At 40.5% G+C, this 15,579-nt stretch overlaps 1 protein-coding gene across 1 annotated transcript in view; it reads left to right on the top strand.

Annotated features, from left to right (window-relative positions):
- The window catches only part of GFRA1 (GDNF family receptor alpha 1), a 137,295-nt gene that overhangs the window by 70,438 nt on the left and 51,278 nt on the right, over positions 1-15,579 (top strand). Inside the window, exon 4 of the mRNA XM_004175629.6 lies at positions 12,059-12,398. Within this exon, the coding sequence (XP_004175677.4) occupies positions 12,059-12,398 (340 nt within the window). The remainder of the gene's footprint in view (positions 1-12,058; positions 12,399-15,579) is intronic.

Raw genomic sequence — 15,579 nt, 5'->3', positions numbered from 1 at the left:
TTACTACCTGATCAGGCAGGAGTATGAATGTTGAAAAAAGAATTTTTAAAAAAGTGTTGTAATTTTGATTACAGGAGCATTATACACTCTTGATTAATCTCTTATCCATGTTCCCCAGTGCCTCTTGGACAATGCTGCTGGTGAGTTATTATTCTCCACTGCAGAATTGGCTGCAGTTCAGTAGTGTGCATGTGTGTGAAGTGACTCTGAATAAAATAGACTATTTAAATGTAAATAGTGTTGTCATTTTGCTTAGTGAGGCTCACTCCTCGCTGATTAGGAAGACATTCATTTGACTTAAGTATTTGAACACCAACATAATCAATTTTGTTATAACACTGCTTTTCTCTTCCAACTGTGTTTACTTTTGCCCTGTGTACCTGTGCATTCACATATTTGCAAACGTTTATGTCAAATAAAAACCGATATATTCTTTACGTATTTTAGAGTTAAAAATGGAGCTAAGGAGAGTGTAAGCTGATGCCCAGGTCACTATAGAACTCAATCAAATGCAAAGACAAGATAAATTTGGGCATAAAACCTGGATTCAGAGTTTTTTGAAGTAAATGGAAGTCAAAATATTGTGTTCAGTGTAGGGGCAGCACCTCAAAAAAGAGACATAAATGCTGTAAAATGTAGTTAACAAGGCAAAATAATTTTATTTCCTCTTTGCCTTTTTTCAGAAAGAAACACATTTTTACCTTTGGGAAAAAAAGAAATATTGGCCATTTATAGGAGCTGAGGAAAGGTAACCAGACTAGCTCAGGAGGGGGATCTGTGGGGAACCGAGGAAAGCCAAGAACACTGAAGACAAAATGAAAAGAAGCTTTTTGGCTACTGCCACGTGTTGCATGTGGCATAAATGAAAGTGACAGGTAATTTAGACAGTGGACAGCGGTCTAATTGTTAGTGTGGTGTAATCTCTTAAATATCATAATGATCTCAAGTTAACAAACCCCCAGTTGCACTGTAGGTAAGTGACATACATCACACACAGCTGCCTCGCCTTCATTTTCTACTGCTTTATCTCCTGGGCACACAGTAGGATCAGGACCATCATAACCATTATTAACTCTCCAGGGCAGTATCACTGGAGTGACTTATTTCCAAAGTATCTTGTTTCCCTTGATCCATTAGGTACACCTGCCTCAGTGCACACATCTCCTTGTCCCTGGCTCTGGGGCTCAGCAGTGGGACCTCAGATGGAGACAGCAGCAGCACAGTGACTGAAACTCACATAAGCAAATCCATGAACAAAAAGTTACCATTGCTATCCTCTTCAAATTGTGGTGAATTTATATGTATTCAGCAGGACTTCACTGGGACCGGCTGATAGGGAAAAGGGGAGCAGCTGGTGGTGCATTAATGGAATGAGGCTCGTATTGTTTGGTCGATGGGCCAGATAATTGTCCCGAATGGTTTTCAGTGACACAGGGAAAGGGGGGCTGAGCTGGTGCCTCCCCAGCTGCTGTGGGTTTTGCTGTTCTCTGTCTCTATTGCTCTCTCCATGCCATGATGGCACCCTCTGCCCCACCCCTGCTGCTGTCCCGAACTGAGCATCTGCCCTGTGTCTGTCACTGCTGCTTTCACTGTGGTTTCAACCTCTTCTCTCACTTGTGCTGGTGGACTTTTGTCATGACCAGTGAGACATCCGTGATTCTGCCATCTAGGAACGTGGTGCTTTCCTCTTGTTATTCTGGAGAGAGGATCTTGCCCTTTCTCTGCCTTTAACTGTTCCCTGAGTTATCCCATCAGCTGCTCTTGTCAGACTGGAGTCACAGTCACCTCTCCAGCCCACTTTCCTTTCTCGGTTTCCTTCTGGACGTGTAACGCTGCAGAATAAGCAGGATACTTTTTCTACAAAGGTTTTATATACTTTGACTTTTCTTTTCAGGTTATAGCCATCAAGAGCAAGCTGCTGTCAAAGATAAGCTAATATATACTCCTGCAGCAGGCAGTCAATGCCTGTAAACCATCCCTACCTACACTGGTATTGCTTGAGGCTGGAGTAAGCTATGCTTCAGCAACTCTTGAATTAACAGGTTTTGTCTGTCTGTAGCAATCTCCTGAGTACAACTTGTAGAGAAATTCTTGGTCAATGATTTTAGGGTTTTTTTTTTGTAACCTCTTGCTTTGTTTTTTTCTTTCCCAAATCTGAGAATTAATAGTATATTACTCAGATAACAAGTTTGGATATCCAGGAAATGTATTTATGTTGTTAAGAAAGAATATGAGGGGGACTAACTTAAAAGAGAAGTAATGGGAGAAGGAGAGTCTTCAAGAAATTAAAAAGCCATTGTTAAGAAGAAAGGAGTAAATGTAGGAAGAAAACAGGGGAATTATGTTGCAGAAAGTGCTAGATAACATACCATGAAAAAATTTTAATGGAATGCATTGGGAATACCAGATAGCTGTTCAGAGACTGAAAAACCTTGTGATTCTGATATCAGATATGAATACTTGCTTTAGACCTTGTGTATCTAGAATTTTCTTCCTGCACTGACAAAGTTTCCTTCCTTGTCATCTCCTTTCTCTGCTTCAGCCTAAATGCTGCAAAATTTGGGGGGCTTTGGGCAGACTTAGCTGAGAAACACAGAAAAATGTACCTCTGTTGACAAAGGAATTCTTGGCATGTAGTTGAAGCATTAAAATACGTGTTGGAAATGAAAAAATGTTGACCCTCAAAACTGACACTGTCTTTACATTGGATAGCAAATATTATGGCTGAGACTGAACTAGGGCAAGATACAGAAAGCTAATAACAATTAGCTAAATATTTTGCATGATCAAAACCATATAGTCAGTTTATTAAATAGTTCTAAAAATCCTTGTTACTATTTCAAAATCCAGTTACAGTTCTGAAGTTTTTCTGAAAAAGGTTTGGATGTTTTGAGTGAACCTTCATGAAAGTTTCTTTCTTTTTAAGATTTTTTTCCTCCTTCCATCAGACTTGGGGTTCATGTCACACTGAGCTTAAGCATCTTAGGAGAAGCCTTAAATTAGACACAAACATCTGGATTTTTTTTCTCAAGCTCTTATGAAATGACACATGAAGCCAAATAGTACTGAAACATTCTATTACATACATCTGTATGTATGCATCCATGTGAGGGACCTAGGCCATTTTAAAATAAGAATATTTTGTACTGTCACTGTATATAATTGCAGAGATCCTCCGATTGTGGTCCACCAAGAAAGCAAAATCTCATGTTGAATTTAGTTTCACCTACTGTAAGATAGTGTGGTTAGAAAAAGCCAAGCCAAAAACCAAGCCAGAAACCATTGCTTGTCTGAAATCTGTGGTTATTTCAGGTTTGGCTGTTATAGATAAGAGCATATCTGGCCCCTTCTTTTCTGTAGCTGGCTTGGCTTCAGGAGTAAAGCAGTTATGAGCGAGCAGAAAAGGGACTGTGGAATTTCCTGCACTCCTGCTGTGTAGATTCAAACTCTAAGTTTAAATAATGGATGAAGCTAAGATTATTGTAATTGATCATTGTATGATTTATATGGAGTAATTATAACTAGGTTGAGAAAGAATTTTCAAAAGCTAGTTTCCTGGTAGCCAGAGTCATTAAATAAGAGTGTGCTGCCAAAACAAAAATTAGGTGGGAATGTAGCCACAGAGTTCAGAATGTCTGTCCTCCACCTGATTTATAACTGCTCTGATGATGACAGTATCAGTGGTATTTTCCTGTTACGAACAGTAAGAGCTGTTTCAATTGTTCTTCTTATCTTTCTCACAGAGCTCCACATTGTTTTAAGTGTGCTCAAGCATAACAACTGGAAAACTGTAAAAATCTTATGCATAAGAAAATGAAAGGGTGTAAGAGGTTGAAAAGGTTAATTAAAAGTGTAATGATCGCATTTACTGAGACAGTCCAATTAATCACTTTATTCCAGTGATCATGTGATACAGAAACCATTGCTCCAGAAAACTGATTCCTAGTGCTGGGATACATGGTCTGTGTTCATTTAAATTTGTATTTTTTTTTCTATAAATAGAAATTTAACTTTTTATTTTAAGCTGGTTTTGTTTATTTGAAATTATTTAAGTAGTAGCTTATGTTTAACCCTGTGTCCTCACATAATACACTCTCCCAGCTATGCTCCCTCTGAACAGGATGGGAGCATTGCCCCCTTGATACTTGCAGTCTTACAGCCCCACGGGAGGTTTGCTTACAGCTTAATGGGCTTGCAGGTACAGAAGAAATGAAGCACTAGACATACATCATTATGTAATGTGATCTCTCTGAAACAGTGTATACAACCAACAAAGTGAATTCTCAAGTGTCAACAAGCACAGCTAAATGTGGATTTTACCATGTCAACTGGGAAAAAAAGGAAAAAAGAACCTTGAAGGATCAATTACAAGAGTCATAACCTTGTATTATCTGATTTGCTGTAATATTCACACAAGCTTTATTGGAAGGGAACATAAATTTGAAAAATAGTGAGATTAGAAAAGACTGCAGTGCTAGAGCAAAGAGCTAGAAGCTTTCTCCTGGCTTATTTTGCTGGGGCAGCACTTTAGAGGGAGCCCATTATAAGCAGGAGAATAGTAGTTATGTTAACATGGTAATTAATCAAGTCTGAGGAAAAGAGGAAACAACTTGTGAATTCAATTCTGTAGTAATAAAAAGAAATGCTGAAAGTTGCCCTGTAAATTGGCATGACTTTGGCAAAACAGTCCCTCACTGTGTCTTGAGAACTTGCGTGCAGTAAATCACTTCTCATGGCAACTGTGTAGGTTTGAATGTTTTCACAGGTTTATTCTCTATTTCCGTGTCTGCTGGTTCTTTCCTAATTCTGTTGATCTAATATTTAGCTAATAATAAAATACTGAACTGTATAAGATGAGAGCATATTCAGTAACACGTTTGCACTCTTATTTTTAAGGGGAAATGAATTAGAAGAACTCAGCTGAAACTGTGGTGATAGCCTTCCACATCACAGTCCCAGCCTCTCGCTCAGTACAGAGCATGAATTGTGTGTGGAATGACTGAATCCCTCACAGAAAAAATTGTATGCTGTACATGGCCCCGGTCATGCATAATCCATCCCTGATGTTAGCGTAGTGTAGATAGGTTAAAATGATCTTTACAACCTAAAACTCTTTAGGGTAGAACTGAAATCATTGGTGTGGTAATGTGAGAAACAGTGACTGGATCAGTTTGCAACAACTGTAGTTTCTTTGTTAGCAACTCTCTGACTTTATTAATGTGTTTCTGCCTCCTAAGTGAGATGCTTTGGACAGAAGTAACAGTAGCTTTAAAGAGCCAAATTCATAACTTAAATTATTGAAAATTCAAAATAGCTGCAATGAAGAAAATAACCGTGCTGGCATAAATATAATGTAGAACTGCTGTCCTCAGTGCCATGTGGAAAATTAGGGATGCTGGCATAACCTATCATTAGATTTATAACAGGAATGAAAGGTGATAGATCAAGATATTTGTGAGTAAAGATAGAATTTCAGCAGTGTATGCCCCAGTATTGTTAACACTGGGGAGCAGGGTTTCCTCTCCCTCTCTGTCCTTGTGGAACTAAAATTTAAACCAGATCACTGTAGATTTTTAAGACTTTCCTCTTACATAATCGGTAAATTGAGCAGATGTCCCTCAGCCAAACCATAGGGCTCAGCCACCTTGGAGTTTTCTGCTCAGCTTTTCCCCATTCTTCCCCAGTAAAGAATTAAAATGTTAAAGGAAATAATAAGATATAATTTCCCCCTTTTTAATCAATACATATGCAGCTTAGGAGTTGCAATTTCACTGCAACCTTTACTTGCAGTGTCTATGAAATGCACCAGGTAATGGTCAACTAAAGCAGGATCCAAGTCTAGTTATAGACAAGAGCTCTGTCGAGTATTAGAGCCCAGACCCAGTGGTGAACTTGGGCAATAAAAAATGCAGCGTTTAGAGAATATGGCCCCATTAATAGAGTTAAACTTCCAGGAGCAGACCAAGAGATAAATGTATCCACATGAAAGTCAGAAATCTCTGTTTTGAGGTGATACCTAAAATCCTTAGAAGAGGCTTAGAATCTTTATAAAGTACACAGAGAAAACAGTTTTACCAACAAGCAAACAAATAAAAAAGGAACAAGAAACTCTTTACTGGAACAGTTTACAGATGGCCCATCCCTGGAAATATTCAAGGCCAGGTTGGATGAAGTTTGAGCAACCTGGTCTAGTGAAAGGTGTTTGGAAATACAGAAACTGAGCTTTATTGGAAGGGTTTGCACCAGAGGAGCCAGACTCCCAGCCTCAGGCAGGAGCATCTGCCCACGCAGCAGTCAGTGTGTGCTCCAGGGAGCAGAGAGCCAGAAATGTAATGGCACTCAGCACAAGGGCTCATGGTGCTTCAGCCCCTAAGGCATTGATCAGAACAGTCCTTGAGGAAATGGGATGTCTTCGCTCTCTGCTCATCTCTGTGGGATTTCAGAAAGCCTGGGAGTACCCTGTGGGTTTGGCAGTACCTTGGTCTGGAAGGAAGGCAAGGAGAGGTGCTGTAGAAAGGGTTATATATTTTTTGCAGGGATTAGAAGTAGGGAGTACAAGTGGGATCATGCCTCTGCAGGCTTATAGAGTCTTCTTCAGGGAAGGTTTCCAGTCACTGCTCTCATTCCTGGGTGCCGGCCAGCAGCCAGCAGCTCTCCCAGGGAGGGCTCTCATTCTTGGGCTGAAGCATCCTGCTCCCTCTTTGTTTTGCAATATGCACCATTTCCTTGTTGAGAACACTCCGCAGTGAGATGGTTTGAGAGCCCTTCTGGGAAATGAGTGTTGGTGAGTGTCTCACATCACAGAAGGCATTGAACCAAAGTCTGTGAGATCCCAGCTGATGATTCACCAGAGGAGTCTCACAAAAAAGGCCAGGGTGTGTTGGGAAAGGCTTCAGACAGAGCAGCTCTGCATAACACAGCAGCTGAACACTTCCAAACATAACATGGTAGATGAACCCTTCCAAATCATGCTTGTTGGTTCTCGCTAAGCAACGTGATTGTTCCCAGTCTCTAAATGGCTTGGACAGGAGACACTATTTACCTCCTCCAGTAAATTTATAGGGGTATTCAGGAAAGAATTCTAGGGACCTGGCAATTTGTGTGATCAAAGGCTTAATGACTAACCAAGAATGTAAAATGTTCCAGCTTTGGTCTTAGGAAGCTGAAGTCTCATTTTAGGCAGTTCTGTTTGTTTGTATCTTTTTGTTGCTGTAGCTTTGGTTTTATCTTTCACAGGCATCAGTCTCATCTTTTGTCATCAACTGTAATTTCAACATGCATCTTGCTGTATGTGGTAGTATTCTTAAAGTTCTGGTCATAGCTGATAATATATTAGCTTTAATTTAAAAATCACCTGCTTACTAATATTGTGGAAAAGGTTTGAGAAAGGCCAGCTTAGTTTAGTAAACACTGAGCAGAAGAGAACTTCAGAATAACACTATCAGTTTCAGGATTTTTTTGGGGATGATTTTTTTTAATCTGTCCAGGGAAATGGTAGTTTATTTTAATCCAGATTACAATGTTTGCTATGCTTTCATTACTTTTTAATCTGCTCTTCTTACAAAGCAAAAGTACTTTGGTGAACCCCACAGCAGTACTTTGTTTAAGTGGGATCATGACTCTCTTCTTAATTTTGGTCAGTTTTTGGTTTCTATATGCCATATTCTGCACCTGTGTTGGAGTAGGCCCATACCCATGTGGTCACCTCTATCACTTTGTAATTTTGCCTTCCATCACATTAACATTTATTGCTCTCTTTACAGCATTCCCTTCACTATATCCACTAGAAAACCTACTAATGCTAATTACTTGCAAATAGTAATGGTAATTTTAATGACAACCTCAGTAAATTGCTTTTTATATGCTGTAAGAAAATTGAAAACTAAATGTCCATTTTGCTGCTTAATAAGAATCTTACAGAAAAACTAATATTACTCGTGCTCCTTCTGTGTAGTGGGAGCACAAATAAGAATCTCTCAGTACCCATTGAGAATCCTTTTTTGAGTTCCATGGTGTGGGTTAACAGGAGTTGAGGAGATAGAGTAGATTGTAGAAATGGAGGTGCAAGGAAAGTGAAAAAGGAAGGTGGAGAGACTGAAGCATGAGGAAGATCAAACAGGGTGGAGGAAGCCCCGTTAAGACTCTGGGAGCGCCTCTGGATAAAAGGCAGGGCCTTTTGGCTTTCGTTTTTTTTGTGGTCTTTGGGAGGTTGAGTGCAGGCCTGCTGCAGCTGTAGCAGCGTTGGGCCGGGGTGGAGGGATGCAGGAGGTAACAAACATCAAATTCGTTGCAAAAGCAGTACAAAGGCTGCTTTTTCACCAGCAGAATGGTCAGAAGACATGCCACATGTCTTACAGGTGCAGTAGAAGAGCTGGGGGTGCGGGTGAAGGCGAGTCAGTGCCAGTGCCCACGGGTGCTGCCCTGGTTTGTGTGTGTGCTGTGCAGCTGCTGCCAGCTGGGAGCGGGGTTTTGGGCATCCCAACGCTGCTGCTGTCCTGTGGGTCTCACATTCAGTCAAATAAAGAAACTGGGAATTCCTAGCCGGGCAAAAGCCTGGGAAAGAGCTAGAGAAGAATGTAAATAATTCTTTATCTCTCTTGTTTTTCATATTGTTTATAGTTAAGTTCTATCACTGTGCGTCAAGCACTCTGCACCAATGGGGTTGGTTGTTTTCACTTCAGAACCAATGGAGTTAGTCCTCACAAAGCTCTGTAAAAAAGAGCGGCGTATTTTGAATGAATCGGAGTTTTACTCTCACAGCCTTCTGAGTCCAGTCTCTTCATTCCCATCCTGCCTCGATGACACTGTCCCAGCAGGGCACAGTCCTGGCTCTGCCTGGGCACTGCCATCCCTCTGCCTGCCCCCCAGCAGGGCAGCATCCCCAGCACCCCCAGCATCCCCAGCATCCCCAGCACCCCCAGCTGCTGGGAGGCAGCAGCATCCCGGTGCTGCAGACGGGAGCCAGCTCCTGCCTCACCCCACGGGGCACCACCTGTGCCAAGTGGCTTCCCACGGCTGCTGCGGGGATTTGGCTGGAGTGGAGGGCTGGGTGGTTTGGCAGAGATTTCCACTATGGGCTCAGGCAAAGATCTGGGAGAGAGGGAGCTCTGGGTTGGGAAATGGTGGTGCAAAGAAATCTTTACTTGTCCCAGGCTCCTGCCCTGACTGCCCCCAATCCACATCCTGATGCCCCAAGAGAGGGGAGAACTGAAAAGGGATCTCCTTACACAAACCTTTCCCAGAGGATTCTGGCATGAAAAGTAGCTCTGGATAAGATCCATTTGCTTTTAAAGTAGTCAGTACCTGGTAAGAGCCAAACTCCTGCCTGTCTTAATAATTTAAACTTTGCAGAACAGAAGCTGGGTGAAATTTTGACCTTATAAATTACTGCTGCATAAGTAATCCTCAGGAGCACTTCCAGTATTGTTAACTGTTTGTAGTTACCCTAGGACTTGGGAATAATTCTACACTTTTGTAATAGAAATAAAACATTAAATGTGTTGCAGATTGTAAATTTGATTTTTCAAATCAAATATGATTTGAAAGCTTAAGAGAAGTTGATATTAATGAGAAGAGTTGGTTTAGAAGTCTGGTTTAATTCAGATGCAGTTGATGCCCCTCTTATACATTTAGTCTTGGTTTTAAAAGATAAAAGTAATTTGTATAATGTTACAAGTATGCCAGAAACAATAATTGAGGACCTATGTATCAAAAGGAAAACGGCAAGGGGCACGTTACAGCCAGGGCTGGTTTAAAATACAAAATCCCCCAAACCAGTCTGTATTCAGAGTTGATATGTAGAGGAATGTGAGGTTTGGGCAGATATAAATTGAATGACAGGTATGACTATGCATAACTATGGTTTGTAAAGACTTTGCACCTAATTCAACTTTCACCCAAGATATCTCTCACTGCTGTTTGCACTGTCAATGACTTGGCTTGTGTTCTGCCTTTTAAAAAAGATTGATTAACCTGTCCCTTCTGATTTTTGAGATGCTTGTATTCACAGTGCTTTTTAATTCTGTAGCAGCATATATGAATACTGTAAGCTGAAGTCTGCTCATATTGCAATACCCCATTCAGAGCTGTTCCACAGAATTTTGTTTTAAATAGTGGAATTCAGCAGTTGACTCCCAGGCACAAATAACCATGTAATTACTCTGCAATCACATAGTAATTAGCATATACTATTCATATATTGCATAATTATATGCCCTGCAGATTACATAGTAATTATATTTGTACTAAACATATAATTCTATATACTGTATAAAAAAACTTTGAGAGTTCATAGTTAATATTATAGTTATATGCTAATGTAGTACAACATTTTATATACAAATGTTACGATTTTATGAGAGGGTTGCATCTGGTGTTGCATAATCTGTTGTAGGCTGCTGTTATAAGAAATGCTGGGCTCTTAATTTATAGTCAAATGTTGCATATTTACAGTTTTGTAATTTATGAAGATAAGATGCAGAAGTTGTCGCTTTGTTGTGCAAGTAGCTGAGATTGGGAAGGGCTTGGGGTGTGATTGTTGAATTACAAAGATTAAATATACAATCAGACTGAACACAGTTCCAGAACGCTGCTAGAGTGAAACATAAATCCAATGCTCCTTAGCTTTGTGTTATTTTGGGGTAGGTAAGATGCATGGGACAGTTGCAGGTGATCTGCTTGAATAATGGGAAATTACTGTGCAAGTAGCCAAGGCCCATCTTGGGCACAGTGTGTTCCAACAAATGCAGCACCTCAGTGCAGCATCTCAGCCAAGCTGCTCCGTGTTTTCCTGCAGTGGAAAAAGATAAAAGGTTGATGTCCTGTTTTGGGAATGGCAGGCAGTGTGGTAGGAGAATGGAGATGAGTGGCAGTGAGTTGTGGAAGGACCTTGGACTGAGTTTCTGGGTAAAGGTGAACAATCTAGGAGAAAAGGGCTTTTTGTAAGAGTAATTTAGAGCTTTGGATCATTTAAAATGTTTTATCTTTGGCCAGCCCCCACCCCCAAGAGGTTGCAGCAGATTTTAGATATTTGCAAAATGTTTTGTTCAGCTTGCAAATTCTGTAGCAGTGGGAAATTAATGTATTTTCTTGGATCTCTGATGCTGGCATTCCTAACGTTCAAAGCAGCATTACAGTTATTCTTAATTGAGTTTTGCAATCTGATGCCAGTTGCCTTAGTTTTCAAGCAAAGCATCTATTGGGTTTTAATATCTGGGTAATGTATTGAGAAATTAAATGTGTAATTATAGCCTTAACTTACATCTGAGTTTAATTTTTACTTTAATTTCTTGTAGTGTGTGTGTGTGTGTGAGAAGGGGATATCCTCGTTTTCAAATGTTTCTTTTACAGTCACTTTTTAATTTTATGTCACTTCTTCAAAGTTTGTAAAGTTTCTAAATTTTCCAGGGTTCAGGTGTCATCTGTACATCTTATAACAGTGTTACCTAAGCATGGAACTTGTGGGTGGCCTTAGAGAGCTGCCAGACATGAGGCTGCACCTGATTTCCTTCCTATCTGGGTGGGCTGTCCTCAGACCTCAAAAAATGTAGTAATGGGCATGTCTACTTTACTTTCTGCACAGTACACAGATTACTTTTAAATGTTGTCACCTGGGGTAGTCTTGGCATGTCATTTAACTTGTTCAAGGGAAATAACTGGGAAATGTCAGTTTTACAAAACCCGAGTTAGAAGCCCATGTTCTCACTGTGTTCTTATGCCAGATGTGTGCTTTCCAATTTACCAGGGATTTAAGAGCTGTTTAGTGAGACCAAGTCTTACCCAATACTCACCCTGCATGTCTGCTATGAAGAAGGTGAAGTGCAGCCTGCCCACAGTGTCATTTATTCACCAGCATTCTGCCTTCATGGCATGCCCATGCTCTTGTTCACTTGTTCAACCACTACCCCCAGAAACAGAAGGACTGTTCCCAGTTTCTGGCACTGAAAGCTCTGTATATAACAAATATATGTATTCAGGATCTCGTTAACAGTGAAATAACCACAAAGCACAAAGTGTAAATGTGACGCCTTTCTCACTGCTGTTGTGTTGTTTTTTCTAGTGGAGCCAGTACTTTCAAAGGGGAACAATTGCTTGGATGCAGCCAAAGCTTGTAACCTAAATGATACCTGCAAGAGGTTCAGATCTGCTTACATAACCCCCTGCACCAGCAGCACGTCCAATGAGATCTGTAACAAGAGGAAGTGCCATAAGGCCCTGCGGCTATTTTTTGACAAGGTCCCCCCAAAGCACAGCTACGGGATGCTCTTCTGCTCCTGTCGAGACGTAGCCTGTACAGAGAGGCGGCGGCAGACTATTGTTCCTGTGTGCTCATATGAGGACAGGGAGAAACCAAACTGCCTGAATTTACAAGAGTCCTGCAAGAAGAATTACATCTGCAGGTAAGATAGCACACGGCAGGGGAGTGATTAATGAGGTACCGGAGAGAACTTTTTGGTGCTGATGGATATGCCAGGACTAAGGGTCAGAGTACCCACTAAGGAAAAGGATGAGTCAGGGGAAAAAAGCAAATGCCTCTGACATCCTTAACAGGGCAACAAAAGCCCTCATTTGCTTACAATGTGTGCATTCTCCAAAACTATCCCCCTCGCATTATGGAGGAGTCTTTACACCCACAGTTTAATTTTTATACATTTTTGTTGGAAACATTGTGTGTCTTTATGAAATAATGTCTCAGTCTGATTTTTTGTCCCATTAGTGACCAGGTAAAAATAGAATTTTTCATTATAATGGGATTTATTTTCATTTTACATGTGAGTGCTGATAACTGGGAATACAAGCTTCATGTTGGACTTCATAAATAGTCACAATGCACAGACTACTCATGTGTTTTTAATTCACTGGAAAACAATGTCCACATGGTAGACAGAATCCCGCTATCTTCATAGAAATGGTTTAGCCTTGAAATTGTTTCATCTCCCATCCCTGAGCAGAGTGCTGGGCTGATGCGACTGGGATTCACTGACCTAATTCGCAGCCTCTTTCCCTGATGCTCCACGGGACAAGCTGGGTCCCTTCCCCTCCTGGGGTCCCTGCAGGTTCTCCCACAGAGTTTATTCAGTGGCAAGCAGGGCCTCCGCTGCCCCCAGGAAACGCTTTGCTCGTACTTAGCATTGTGTATGTTTATATTAGAGCATTGTTGTGCTAATGTCATATTTATGAAGTCCTGCTGGAGAACCCTGCTCATTTCTAATGTGTAAATTTCTTGTAGATTATCCAATTCTGTGAATTAGCAAACAAGGGAGATAAACACTATTGTAAAATGTCAAGGACACTGAAGATACGATCTAAATCTTAATAAGTACTTACTTATGCCTGGTAAAATATTTACTTTGAAGGTTGTTTATGAGATTTCCACTGCTGGTTTTAGGCTTTTTTTTTAGCACTTCAGTTGTGCCTGAGTGCTGTTGAGAGGTGAGGAGTGAGCAGTGCCCTGTCCTCCATGGCTTTGGGGGAATCTGGAGACGCATTTCCTGCTGGCCACAACAGGAGCAGATTGAAGTCTGACTTGCATTCAGCACCTCGATTGCTGATGCTGGTGGAGTTTATCAAAGTTGGGGACATGGAGCCTTGGAACAATCATTTTCTATTTCCATGTTGCTCCATTAGTATTTTTGCTTCTATGTACTGCCTTCCCTATACACTGTTAATTAGGTCCTGTTAATTAGTAGAGTTTACAGTATCTTTACTGTGTTTTCTGCCACACTATAAGTGTTTACAGTGCCAGTGAAATTGGAGAGAGGATTTTATAGAGAGACATCTCCCTATTATTTGGGTTGTATTATTCTGAAACAAACTTGTTAAATTAATACCATTACTTGTGTTTTTCTTTGGTCAGCTTTGATCTAATGTTGTCTCAGCAGTTAAGTTTTTAATGGCATTTTGTTTCATTCAACTTCATGAGTCTGGTGTTGCTCTTTCTCCATTGCAGTGTTGCAGGGGAAAGCTTGGTAAAATCCCTGCCTGAAGTTGCAGCCAGCACTGATATGAAAATGGATTTATTTGTAAATGAACAGTGGCTTCTTTTGCTTTAGAATGTCAAAATTAAAAAATGTCAAAATTTGGGCTCTTCCAAGGCTCAGTGAGACCTGGCTATGAGGGTGAGGGGCACAGTGGTACAAGGGAATGGGTTTGCAAATGCCTGCAGGGTCTGGAGCAGACTCAGTGTGGGCAGCACTTAGGTCCTGTGGAGGTAAAGCAAGCTTGGTGTGTTGCTGAGAGTCACCTCACGTTGGTGTTACAACCTCCTGGGCTCTCTAAACTGCTGGTGGTTTAATACCTTCCCTCCCTGCTGTCATGGGGAGGAGGAATTGGCACCAAAGCTAACCCAGCCTATCAGGCAGTGAAAGACATTTCGTCTCTGTGACTTTGCACTTAAAGGAAATTGGTGAGATTTGTTCCTCTAGTCCTGCAGGAAAACAGGGACTTGGGCAGGGCAGGAAAAAAAAAAAGGGAGATCTCCTTGCTATTGGAACTACTGTCATTGATAAATATCAGTCCTTATAGTCCTTATAGTAATTCCAGATATACTACTAAAAGCAGTAGTCAGTAGATGTGTAATTCTAACTCTGGTAACTTCTATTTGATTTTGAAATCAGAGAGAGTATCTAAATGGGAGAATAATTTGAAAATACGGTGAAACCAGGTAATTTAGAAACTGTTATTTGAATGCCTATTACACCTATTAAACCCTATTCATAATGCTAGTTTGGATAAGGAGTACAAGTTCTAAAGGTTTTCTGAAAATATGTTTATAAAGTGGTTTATGAATGCTGCTTACTCAGAAATGCAAGATTTGAATCTGCCTGTACTGTGTATAAAATTTCAGCTGGGCCTATGTAAAGTATTTGAACATTCAGTTTTGAACACTCTTCAAAAGCTTTATCCCAGTGTATATATCACCAAATATGTTCTTGAAGCAGAGTTAAGAGCAGGGAAGCAATCTGCCCAAACCGCAGATACCACTAACATGGCTAAAGGATGCTTTGCTTTTTTATTATCTTTTTATTCAATACATTAATCTGTTATATAAGAAATGCTCAATCGAGGGATAAAGAGACCTGAAATGTCAGGAAATGCAAATAAGTTCTGACTTATGTAAACAGTCCTAATTTTCAACTTCATCAGGAATGGTTCACTTTGATTATCATTTGTCTGCTGCCTCTGCTTGTATCCCAGTCCATATCCAGCTTTGAAACAATTGTAGTCTCTCAGGCATGTCTGTCAATGCTCAGTGAAAAGAAAAGCAAAAAAACAAAAAAAAAAACCCCAAAAAAAACCCCAACCAAACAAAAACCAAGAAGAAGCCATTAGAGTTATTTTCTGTTGTAAGCATAAACAAATCTTCTAGGAAAAGTCAGTGTACCATCAGATATCCTGGAATAGCACAAACCTCTCTCTAAAGAAGTTTGTGATCTGATCACTTCAGCTAACAATTAGTCTTCAGAAAGTTGACTGGCATGTTTTAAGAATATCATCCTGCTGTAAATGCAGGGCAGGGTTCTTCATATTTGCCACTATCACATTTGACAATACTGCAAATACTATTTTGCTTGAGTAATG

This window comes from Taeniopygia guttata, chromosome 6 (genome assembly GCF_048771995.1).
Source record: "Taeniopygia guttata chromosome 6, bTaeGut7.mat, whole genome shotgun sequence".
Classification (NCBI taxonomy): Eukaryota; Metazoa; Chordata; class Aves; order Passeriformes; family Estrildidae; genus Taeniopygia; species Taeniopygia guttata.
This window is presented reverse-complemented; position numbering and strand designations above follow the sequence as displayed.